The 12572-nt window shown below is 46.7% G+C and overlaps 1 protein-coding gene across 1 annotated transcript; it reads left to right on the forward strand.

Annotated features, from left to right (window-relative positions):
* Positions 1-2022: 2022 nt before the first annotated feature.
* ASCL1 (achaete-scute family bHLH transcription factor 1) lies at positions 2023-4583 on the forward strand. Its single transcript, XM_074949765.1, has 2 exons — positions 2023-2842; positions 3105-4583. Exon 1 carries the CDS (start codon positions 2206-2208, stop codon positions 2824-2826), a length of 621 nt encoding a protein of 206 aa, XP_074805866.1. The 5' UTR covers positions 2023-2205; the 3' UTR covers positions 2827-2842; positions 3105-4583.
* The last annotated feature ends 7989 nt before the right edge of the window (positions 4584-12572 follow it).

A 12572-nucleotide genomic window follows, 5' to 3' on the forward strand; every position in this document is an offset into this window, starting at 1 on the left:
GTGATTTTTCAGGTGCTCTCCTTGCTGGACAGAGCTAATGCTCCTTCCCTGGCTGGTTCCCACTGGCAAACACCCTGGTTCAGAGGGGTATCTTAGAATAACTTCTTTTTAACCTGCAAATCTTATTGTTGCAAATTTTTTTAAAAAATCCTAGGTCCTGTACTATCATCATAATAAAATAAGAATTAATAATTAGCACTTATAGCACCTTTCACCCAACCATCTCAAAACAGAGAGAAAGGGTGGTCTTGTACATACCACACTGGACTAGTACATCTAGGAGATCTGGTGCAGTCCCTGGTTCTGGCAGAGACAGGTTCTCTACAAGCCATCTAAATTCTCTGTGCTTCAGTTCCTCATCTGTAAGTTACAGCCAATAAAAAGTTTTGTCTCCAGTCCTTTCTCTCTCCTGTCTATTTATGTCCCAACTCAGGAAAGCACTTAAGCATGTGCTTAATTTTGAGCAATTGCTTAACTCCCATGGACTTTAATGGGATTTATGCATGGGATTAAATGCTGTCCTGAACAGTGATGCTTTCCTGAAAGGGGCTTTAAACTGTACGCTCCTCAGGGCGGATACTCTCTTTGACAATGTGTTTGTACAGCACATAACACAACGGAACCCAGACCTTGTTTGGGGCCTCAGCGTGCTACTGTAATGCAGATATTAATAAATAAACAAAGTGTTTGACAAACATTACTGACTTAAGTCTCACAATACCCTGTAAATTAAAGAAATATGATCAGGCACCTTGACTTTACCCGAAGACCTAAACAAGCCAACCACTTCCTAATCCAGCAGGCTAGGAAGTGTTAACTCTCTCTTTGTGTCTATTCCCCCCCACTCCCACCCCGGGGTCCTCTTCCATCCCCGCCACAATTCTCTAATATTGCTTGCAAGGCCCTTTTTTTTCTGCAGGGACACTATCAGCATCTCTGTGCAGAGCAAAGGACACATCCACGCCAACACTTCCTCCTTATTTCTTTAGCAAAACACTGATAAGTTTCCAGACTGCAGGTCCAACTCCTGAGGTGCTCAGCGACCTTGGACTTTCACTGCGCTCCAGGAAAGTCGCGGGTGCTCAGCATCTCTCGGGATCGGGCTTTCCACCTGCCTTTCTTCTTTCCCCCTCCAAAACCCCCTCTCTCCTAAAGTCTAGTATATTTCAGTGGCGTCCAAAGACGCGCCCCTCTCTCCCTCCCCCAGATGTCTCTATTTATGGGTCCCCGATGCAGCTAGATCTGCCCTGCGTTTTCCCGCCCCACTGCAGCCGCCGCTTTAACTCTGAGTTTAAACACGGCAATTCGTCCCCTGCTTCGCCAGGAGAACAAGCCTCCGTGCCAGCTCGTAGCTTGGGCACCTTGTCGGGCTGGGTGAGCTCTCCCCGAGCTGCCTGCCTCCCCTTCTGCTTGGGTTTGGGGCTGGTCCCAGAAAGCCCTCCCTTGCTGCCTGTGCGCCCTCAACCCCGAGGCTTGCCTACATCCCCCAGCCCATCAGCGCTCGCTACAGCCTCTGGGTCTCTTCCCAACCCCCCCTTGCAGCTCCTTCCCCAGCCCGGTTGTTTATTCAGCGGCTGGGAGAGCGGCACGCGCCTGGCGCACGCACTTCCAACAACAAACCCGGGAGGGGTAGGGCTGGAGGGGAGAGGCGGGTGAATGAATTGGAGGCCGTGCGGGAAGGGGTGGGGGGGGGGCTGTTTCGAGCGGAGGCGGGGCCGGGCCGGGGCCAGCGCGTGTGTGCGGGGCGCCCCGTGTGTTGTGGGTTTTTTCTCTCCCCCCCCCCCCCACTCCCCACCCCCCGCGTTGAAAAGGCGGCCGCGCTCCCCGGCCCGCGGCCACTCACTGCAAAGCCGGGGAGCGTGGACGGCGCAAGGTGCAGAGCGTGTGGGGAGGGGGTGGGGGGACCCCGCAGGGGGAGTGGGTGTGTGTGTGTGTGTTGGGGGGGGGAGCGGAGGGGGAGAGGCCGGCAAAGCCCCGGCCGCCCCTTATAAGAGACACAATCCCCAGCCGCTGGCTTGCAAAAGGGGGCTTTGCGAGGCAGGCTGCGCACACGCGAGCGCCACGAGCCTCCCCGCAGCCCGGTGCGCAGGGGGGCAGAGGAGGGGGGCAGAGAGGGAGGAAGCGCCGCGCTCTCTCCGTCCCCCTGCGAGCCCGGCCGCCGCGCGCCAGCCCCGCGCGCCCCGTCTCGCTCTCCCCTGGCTGCCAATGGCCAGCGCCAGCCCTGCCAAGATGGACAGCGGCGCCAGCCAGTTCCTGCAGCCCGCCTGCTTCTTCGCCGCCGCCCAGAGCGTGCCGCCGCCGCCGCCGCCGCCGCTCAGCCCGGCCGGCGGCCAGCCCTCGCCCGGCGGCAAGGCGGCGGCGCCCAAGCCCCTCAAGCGGCAGCGCTCGTCCTCCCCGGAGCTGATGCGCTGCAAGAGGCGGCTCAACTTCAGCGGCTTCGGCTACAGCCTCCCGCAGCAGCAGCCGGCGGCCGTGGCGCGGCGGAACGAGCGGGAGAGGAACCGGGTGAAGCTGGTGAACCTGGGCTTCGCCACCCTCAGGGAGCACGTCCCCAACGGGGCGGCCAACAAGAAGATGAGCAAAGTGGAGACGCTGCGCTCGGCCGTCGAGTACATCCGAGCCCTGCAGCAGCTGCTGGACGAGCACGACGCCGTCAGCGCCGCCTTCCAGGCCGGGGTGCTGTCCCCCACCATCTCCCCCAGCTACTCCCACGACATGAACTCCATGGCGGGCTCCCCCGTCTCGTCCTATTCCTCCGACGAAGGGTCCTACGACCCGCTGAGCCCCGAAGAGCAGGAGCTGCTGGACTTCACCAACTGGTTCTGAGCTCTGGCTGCAGCAGGTGGGTCTGGCTTCTGCGGGAGCCCTTCTCGGGGCGCTCCCTAGCAGCCGGGGGGATCCTTTATTGCCGGGATCCCCAGCCTGGGGGTGGGATTGGGGAAGGGGGGGGGCTGTGCAGCCCTGGGAAGGGCTCAGTGAACGCTGATGAAGCTGCAGATGAGCAGAATTCCCCCCGCCTAGATCTTGCAGCTGGTTGTACCTAAGAGCTACCTTGACGCTGACTCTCTCTCTCTCTCTCTCTTCCTCTCTCTTGTTTGTTCCAGGAGTGTTGCAAAAACAAAAAACAAAACGCATTTCCCCCCCGCCGCGGAAGGGAAAATACATAGCACACGAGGAGTTTGTGTCGCCTCTCCAAGAACACCGAAGCACTCACGGCCTTTGCACTCCGGTCAGTTTCACAAGACCAAGATGGATTTGAAAGCTGCGGGGACCACGGCATGATGAAGCATGTGTCCTCAAAAACAAGTGTCATCCTATCCCTCTAGGGAAGAGCACTGCCTAGCCTCAACATAGAGAGGGGCTCTTCCCCACCCCATCCCCTCCTCGTACAGTTTTAGCCCTTAAAGACTGGTGTTCATTACGCTATGGCCACAATTAGTTTCCTAATGTTTGTGGAGATTTTGAAATTAAACTATGCTGTACTCAAAGAACCCTCTAAAGTCACCCCTCCCCCCATCACTTTGACTTTTTTCTACCATTTTCATCATTGAATGCTTCCAGTCCTTTTTTGTGAATTTTTTATTATAAGAAAATCTATTTGTATCTATCCTAACCAGTTTGGGGATATATTAAGCTATTTTTGTACATAAGAGAGAAATTTATAGAGGTTTTTTGTACAAATGGTTTAAAATGTGTATATCTTGAGACTTTTTTTTTTAAAAAAAGTAATACTTATTACCTCTTGATATTTAGACATGTAGTCAACGTTACCTTTACCTTACAACTGCCATTTTTTGTATGTGGTTTTGTAAAGGACTTGGAATTCCTCCAGATGTACTTTAGCACCAACGTGTCTTACTTTATAGAAACTTTGTTAATGTATTAATAATGTTATTAAACAATGTTCAAAGTGAACAAAGTTTATGCAGCTATTGTCCAAACCCCAAAATGGTAGCCATTTGTTTTTATATGCTGCCTTTTGAAAAAGGAAAAAGGAAAAAAAAAAAAAAAAAAAGGAAAAAAGCCCTTATACCACTGCCTTTTCTTACTGTTTTATTACAAACTTACAAAAGTCCTGTATAACCATGTTTTATACAAGCTAGTTTCGTAATAAAACCCTTTTTAAAATTAAAGTGATCAGCTGCCTATTGCATGTAATTTTACTTCTGCCATTGATAACTATGAATGTAAAGAGAAAAATGTTGAGTGATAACATGCCAGAGATAAGTTACATATAGAGTATTTGTATGTATGCTGGATGTAACATATATATGCAAAGATACAGAGGTATTACAATTGTTTTCTTGCTCTTCTATGTTGCAAATGTGTATCTAATCCAAGAGACTTGGGGGTGATTAATGGCTTCATTGTCCCTCGTGAAATCACTGCACATTAAAGAATTTCCTAAAAGAATGAACCCTAAAAAAGAGGGCGCTCCATCCCACATTTTCACTGCTCGACCATCCTCTCACCGCCTCCAACGAAACAGGGTAGAAGAAAATATGAGGAAACGTATAGTTAGAGCCACCGAAATAGACAGGCTACTCTTTTTTGCCTTTTAGATGTTTATTTTACACAAGCAATCAATACAATCATTGGGGGAAAGCGGGATTGTGGGGGCGGGGAATAAAAAAACAAAACAAAACACAAAGTAGTAGAAATGACACTGATCTTCCTAAACTTGTTATTTTATCCAAATAGCGTGATCTGAGTGTAAAAGTACCCAATTACCAAGATTCAAAAAGATTTTTTTTTTTTTTGGCTAGCCTGCTTGTTGTCAGTTAGCAAGGACGTGACCAGAATTCGCTTCCCCCTTTTTTCTCCTCCTGCATTACTTGCAAATTCAGTTTGCGTGCATCAAGCCAAGCGGAAAGCAAAGCGCAAAATGCATCTTTAAAAAAAAAAAAAAAAAAAAACCACCACAGCCAACAAAGAACTAGGTTAGCCAGCATGCCTTACAGAATTAAAAATCTAGCTTGATTTTGTACAGCTTTACCATTTATTTGCAAGGTGCTAATTAAAAAAAAAAACTTAAAAAGAATAAGTCATTGACTACACCGGAATTTAATGTAATTTTTCCATTTTTGCATTGCTTTAAACATGCATTTCTATACATTCATTTCACCCCCGCCCCCCTCAAAATTATCAATTCGTTATTTAAGAGTGGGGGGGAGGGAGGGAAGAGAATCACTAAATCCCTCATGACCTCCGTACAAACATTCGTTGTTTTAACCCATCCTAGAACTAATGTTTAATTATGAAAATAATAACCGTTATAATGTCTCCATCCATTCTCTCGCTACAGGCACCTCCGCTTTTTATTTACCCACTTTTGCAAGTGTGTAGATAAGGTATGCAAAGAAAGTGTAGCGAGTAATTTATGGCTATGAATATAACATTAGGATAATGTTTCATTCTGTTACAAAGGCGAAATTTCTCTTCCTTGTGTAGACAGGTGTTCTTTTTTGCTCACTTCTGAATAGTAAATATCCAGACTCATTAAACTAAAGGCAAAGTTACGCTGTTATTTGCTACAGTGTATGAGGCAGACTCAGAAATTCATCCTTCTTCCCCCTCCCTCCCCCAGGCCTGAAAAAGAGAGAGAGAGAGAGAGAGAGCGAGAAAGAAAAAAAAGACACACAAACACACAATTTTACTGAAGATAGGAAAGGCCAAAGCAGGATTGGGGTAAATCTCATTACATCTGCTCTAATCGCTTAGCAACACAAAGCCTGTTCTTGTATGAGGAGGGAGAGCCATTCAGTGCGCCCTGACAAGCAGTATTCAGTTAGCTTTAGTAAACTCCATAAATCAGGGGCTTCTATTGGTCGCAGTCTAAGTTTTAAAGCTACAAAGGGCTATCAGAAAAATACAAAATGCAGATGGAGATTGCTGGGTCTTTGTTTTTAAACGCCAGAAAGTGAGTTATTAACAAATTCATGTCACCCAAGTGTTTGATTTTGTTCCCCGGTGTAGCGAACTTCGAGTGTGCCGAAAAAGCGAAACGTTTGTTGTAGTGAAGTGACGTGCAGAGGACTGAATATGCCTGGCTCGGCAAATTTAGATCCTGCTTTAGGCATCTTCCTACGATGGTTCAAATTAGGACCTGTAACCCTCCCGGAGTAACGGTCCTCCGCCCACCCTTCATACCTGACTGTTCAAAACAAACTGTAGGACTTCTATTGCCGGAGCAAAGGTCAAGCCTGGAGGATCATAACTTTTAAAGTTTGGGTTCCCCCTAAAAAGCCCCATCCTTCTTCCATTGGGAAGCTGGATCGTCCCTTTTGAAGATCTACATCTGGTCCTATCCTTCATTCCCTGGCCACTCAACATTTCCACTGCAGACAATGGGAATTTTGGGTATAGACAAGGAACGCAGGACTGGTCCAATCTTTTTTAGTTGCTGGTAGGCTCACTTCATCCTGTACGCATGGTGTTGCTGTACCCTTCATTTGCACTTCTCACTTAATTTGAGAAGCGATTCTGGCTATTCATTTTCAGTCTATTCGCTGTATGTCGTAAGGTATTCAACGTATATCACAGCAAGGTATATCATAAGGTAAAAGCAATGGCAGAAAAGTCCTCTACCTGGTAGCATTAACTCTAAGATTAATCACATATTCACGTGGACCCATGATCTGAGGCAAACTACAAATGAGTGGAAATCTTCTGCAATACTTTTGTGCTCGGGGCTATGTAATGGAAGCCCCATTGCCCTTTCTCGATGGCTGTTTCCCTGCCTTGCAAACTTTAGCAACAACTTGAGCAACGATATGCTCCAATAGGATCCAAATGCTAAAAATGGAAGAATACTCAGCATCTCTTTCCCTGTGTCTTGTTATTAAAATGTTTCTATTACTTTACACAGTAATCACCCTTTCAAGGTACACCATTAACCTCCGTCCCCTGCATTTATACCCCACAGTAGCAGATTCCCAGGAAAATGAGGGTGGGGAGGAAGAAGACTTTCCTCTAGATGCAGGTTTAAGTTATATTCTGTCTTTTGTATGCAAGATTAGATTGATACAAAAGAGGTTTTGTAGGTTAATGGCAGGAAGCGAGTTGTATTACCGAGCCCAGAGAGTGGGGAGCGCGTGTCAAGCTTAATGATTTATTCAAGCTATATACCATCCCGGCTCGTTCCCAGCGCTGATTGGCTGCAGGCATGCGTCCACTGTCAGATGCGCGCGCCTTCGCCTCACACCGCCCAAGCCCTGCCATTAAGATAACAGCAGTTTAAGGGTCGCTCAGTTACCTGATTATAAAAAAAGAAAAGGGGGGGGGGGCGCCGTGTGGAGTAAAGGGTTTTGCAGAATGCACAAAAAGCTGGGATCGTAAACACACCGGTAGTTTGCAGAGCCTTCTCCCATGATACTGTTGCTGCTGTTAGCAGAAGCGGGACAATCAGCCTTGCAGAGAGCACCTACGCTAAGCTCTACCCTCATGAATCAGGTTTCAGAGTAGCAGCCCCGTTAGTCTGTATCCGCAAAAAGAAAAGGCGTCGCTAAGGTGCCACAAGTCCGCCTTTTCTGTTTTCCTCATAAATAAGTAACTTGAAAGTGGTGGGAAGGTTCCTGCGGCTTCTGCCTGGGCGTTTCTTATTTATTTCTTTTCTTTTCGGGAAGGGGTGGGGGAAGGAAAGTTCAAGGGGACAGAAAAGAAACGCCACCTGCCCAATGCAAAAATCAGGTCGGGAACACCCTTACTTCACCCTGTGGGCTGCGCTGGAGGGAGGAGCTGTATACTGCAGTGATTATTACTCCGTATATTCATGGATTAGTTTGCCTTGAAATGCAGCGGATGGTTTCTTGTTCCCCTTTGTATCGTTAAATGTGAAGGTACCATTTACTAGTTCTAATTCCCCAAGCATATCTAAGATCACACAGTTCCAGCGACTTCTTTCTGGAGCAATTAACAAGCCTGCTTTTACTATGTTAGCCAGTACAAATCCTGCTACAAAAGGCAAATGGTAAGTAAGCAGAGTAGCATGCCTTTTATTTTCAAGAGAGGTGGGGTTTTTTTCCCTTTGCCCCCAGACAGTGTATTTGCTGCCACTTTCCAGCGTCCTATCCATAACCCCATGCAGGAGATTGCAAACAGAGGTTACCCCATCGTTTCTATGCGCCTGAAGATTAATTTCTCTATGTACAACTCAACGGGCATAGTTATCTCTTTAACAGGGAAAACAGTTTGGCTCCATTGTCCGGTTGCCAGCACCGTCTTTTGAGAAAGGGAGCCTGGCTAGTCTTCTGACCAAACTCAAAGGTTAGTTAAAACACAAAACACAGCTGAAAATCTTCATGAATAATGCTGCTCCCCTGAGCTCAGAGCAGGGCAAGCGCACATTTCAATGCCAGAGCATTTTGTTATGCTGCTCGCCTAAGTCAGAATTTCACAGAAAAGGCAGAGAAGAAAAGCGTCAACAATTAGGGGTCGCCTGTCAGAAAACATTAACGCCTTCCTCTCCCAGCCTGTCAAGCGTGCTGAAAATAAAAAACTGCCATAGCGAATCGCACCTCCACCCTGAGCAGCACTAGGGGGAGAAAGGGGGAGGTAGGGTTTTTTTTTTTTTTTTTGGTAAGACTTGATAGATGCACAGTTCTACTCAGCTCCAGAGAATAGTCCATCTCAGAAGAAAACATTGAAATACCCTCTCGTTATGTTTCTTTCGTACTCTCTCTTTCACACAGATAAATTTACATTTTTCATAAGCACCTGTATTTCCTACTTTCAAGCTTGTCCTTCCTTGAGTTACTCCTTCAAAGTTCAAGTGACACCCTCAGAGAACTTGCAAACCAGAATGGGGCCAGATTTCAGAATACCTTCTCCTACTTCTTGAAGCCCCAAACAGCATAACCCACTATCCCGCTAGCTTTTATTTGTAAATACATTCCTACTAGTCAGTTTTCCAGTCTATGGACGGACTGATGATAAGGGCCATAGAAGTAGCGGGTTAGGGTCAAATCCTCAGCTAGCATAAATTGGTGTAACATGGAAGTCATCTGAGCTATTCCAATTTACAGCAGCCAAAGATTTGACCCTGTAGATTTTTAACCCTCGAAAGCTACTGCATAAAACATACTCCCCACCACCGCAAATATAGATGCCTGAGTTTGTCTAAATAGTGGAGTATCCCATTACAATGGCATTCCACCTTTAACATTCAGCCAGACTCTTCACAATAACAGAAACCTAGACATTGATTTTACTGGTCAAGACATTGGTTTTTCCAAGCCTGTAAACCACACGGGAGTCCTGTCTGATGCATGATCAAAACAATGCTTGGATCCAATTCTTACAGTGAATTTAGCTTGTTAAAGAAAAAAAAAAGCTAATATTCTACAGCAATGGTCCCAGACACTACATCCTGCAATTGTCATACCTTAGGTTCGTGGAGAATACTGTAGTATTTTCATAAGGGTTGGGAACATGAAATTATGGCAAAGTATCAACTAATGGAAGGAGCTGCCATTTCCCCAAATTGTGATAAAATGTTCTAGCTGGCTCATATCAGGACACAGCTCAGACAACATTAAAAACAGGCTAAATTAGACTGTGCCTTTAAGAGATGGGCTGGGGGCAGTATGGATTCATGCTGCCCCAGGAGGACCTCTGGAAAGTGTTGTGTCTTCAGAGAGGCATAGTCCCTCCCTGAGCACCTTGTTGAACCCCAGGAGTATGCAGCCCACTCCCCCAGCACAGAAAGGGCAGCAAAATCATGGCTCCCTACCTCTTTGGGGCAATGTGTGTCCCCCAGTACTAGTACACAAAGGGAGCAGTTCCTTTGCTCCCCAGAGCACAGGGATTTTGATTGCCTCTGGACATGGTACAAGGCCTGGGCTCAGGGAAGGCTCTTTGTGCCTTTTGGATCCTTCTCCTATGTACCCATGGAAGGACTAGTCACTGTCCAGACCAAAGTTCATAGGATGGATGCTTCTCTGCACCTATGCTGATAGAAGAAAACAAAATCAGATGGCAATATAATGGAGACTTAGGAAAGGTGGTCGTGTAGCCAAGACACTGGACTAGGATCCAGGAGACCTGAATTCTATTCCAGCCTCTTCTGACTCCCTGCCACAATCTCTGTGTGCTTTAGTTCCCCAGCTGTAAAATGGAGATAATACTACTTCTTGACCTCACAGAGATGTGGTGATAAGATGGCACTGGAGAATATATAAATAGTAGCTAGTGAGGGAGACAGAGGGCCTTTACAGCAGATAGTCTCTCTGCTCTTGCAAATTTCCTGGTCACGAAAGGAAGTCCAGCATGCCTCAAGCAGCATTAAATCCCATTCTGCATTTCTACCCACCCTCCTCAGAGTGGGAATCATGCACAGATTTTCAAAAGGGCTCAGCTCCCACTGAGGCACCAAATTTGGCCATAATAAGTGGAAGCTGCTGGGAGCTGAGCCCTTTCGAAAATCTGGTCCTGGTTGTGGGTGCCAAGAACTTTAACACATAGCCCAATGGGCCATATTCTTCAGTCCCCGCTGAACCCCCTTTCAAGCAAACTAGGCAGGTGGTGGGTGTGATATGGTGGCTCCTGCTCTGTCAAATTAATACCAAAAAGTCATTTCACTTCTTTGTTTATTTTATAAACTGCAAATGTCAAGTTTCCAATAGCACCAGAGGAAGAGAGATAAAGATCATTGAGGCTGCTTACATCTCCTTGACCGGCTTAGACCAATCTTTTGTGAAACGGAAAGAATAGAAAGTGCCCAGGTATATAAAGTTGATTTTCCTTTAAAATCGCACCCCAAATTAATTTAGTCCCTAATGCACATAAGCTTTTTAAAGAGAGATCCCTACTAAGCCACCATTGGGATGGACTTTTAGTATATTTCTTCCCTCTCTCCTCCCCCCTCAAACCACACTTCTCTTTCTCTCTCTTCCTGCAGTTGATTGGAGCTGTGAGCAGTTTTAATTTGCACTGGCTGCACAGGGAGATCTATATTACCCTAGAGCAGGAAAAGGAAAAGCCCCATATTGGTAAAGTGTGAAATGCTGTTTTGATTGAAAAGGGAAACCATTTCGATGGGATTATCCTGTGACAATGTAGATTAAAACCCTGCCATATGGCCTAGATAGGCTTGCTTTTACTTTCAGGTAACAATACTTTGCTAATTAAGTAGTGATGACATTTCTAAATGAAAAAATAAAGCCACCTGTATGTGAAATAAAGGCTGCCAAGGAAGAGAAGTCATTCAATGGCACTAACAACACTGGAAATCAACCCCTCTTTATCTTTGGGGTTTGCTTTCAATAGAAGATAACAAATTAAACAAATTCTATCAAGTAAACAATAATTCACGTGTGCGCTTTTAGAAATGAATTTAGTGCTCCAGAAAGGTGACAGTATGGGAAAGCCAAGTGCAGCAACTGAGCCTGATTCCCAGCCAGAAACCCAGGCTCAGACTGAGGAGCAAGATCTTTTCAATGGAACTTCGGCACATAAGTTCCTATCTTTACAACGCTGTACTGCCACGCTAGTTTTCTGGTCTGGGTGAGCAATGGCCAGAGCCATTTTAGGCAGAAAGGCTCTTAGCTCACATGTGAATCTCCAGCTCCCCACCTCCCTCCCTTTCGGCCCACACTGTCTGTTTGCCCCCTACATGTTGTCCAAACGGCGGCTGCTCTGGCTGGGCAGTCAGCCTCTGTCTGATGCTAAAGCTGACTATCAACTGTTTTCATACCCACACCATGGAGAGCATGTGCCCATCTACCTATTTTCCTTTTCCCTCCCCTCCCTGCATCTGCCCTGTCAGACAACACTCTACTTCTCCCAGCCTCTCAAACCTCATTCACCAGCTCAACATGGTGGCTGGCACCATCGTGCAGCGCACACTGTTGTAGATTCAAATACTGGAAACATGCATTGGTGCAAAATTCAACAGTTTATTGAGACAGTGGTTGCAGGAAAAGTTTGGTTAGTATTCACATGTTATATGGAGGTAGACATGGACATTGTAATGCCCTGTAACACACGTTCCTACAGGAAAAGGGCTTTTCCTTAGGGATAGCAAAGCTCTTAATGGCTTCTCACAGGCTTACAAAAAGAAAGACATGGATGCTTCAGACAATCACTGCAGAGCCCTATCTATTTTTCTCTGCACTTTTTGCCAGGTCTGTAGAGGAGATGAAGCAGAATCTAAGACTGAGAAATAGCTCTATTTTGGTCCAGATATTACAGGGAATAATGACAAGGTCCTTCCTTCTATGCAACTCCCTTCTATGGTCCTGCGGGGACCATCTTGGTGAACAAGTTCACAGCATACCTCGATGGTCTGCCCTTTGCCTTTTTGAATAAGTCCATTCTCTACCTCCTAGACTCCTGCCTCAGTGTAATGTCATTGAAAGTCAGGACAGTCCAAAGGAGATGTAGAGATGATTACTATCCAGCTCGCCCCCACGTGCCTCCTGCTAACACTTCTGACACCACAGAAGCAAAAATGCAAACCCAAACTGGGGACATAATTCCCATCCCACCAGCCTCCAACGCACAACTGCAAACCCAAACAGCATGTGCTGCACAGACAAAAATCCCAATCCAGCTCTTCTCCTGTACATGCCACT

This window comes from Natator depressus, chromosome 1 (assembly GCF_965152275.1).
Source record: "Natator depressus isolate rNatDep1 chromosome 1, rNatDep2.hap1, whole genome shotgun sequence".
Taxonomy (NCBI): Eukaryota; Metazoa; Chordata; order Testudines; family Cheloniidae; genus Natator; species Natator depressus.

Excerpts from the sequence above, each read along its gene's own strand:
- ASCL1 (XM_074949765.1), top strand. The coding sequence starts at position 2,206 with ATGGCCAGCGCCAGCCCTGCCAAGATGGACAGCGGCGCCAGCCAGTTC.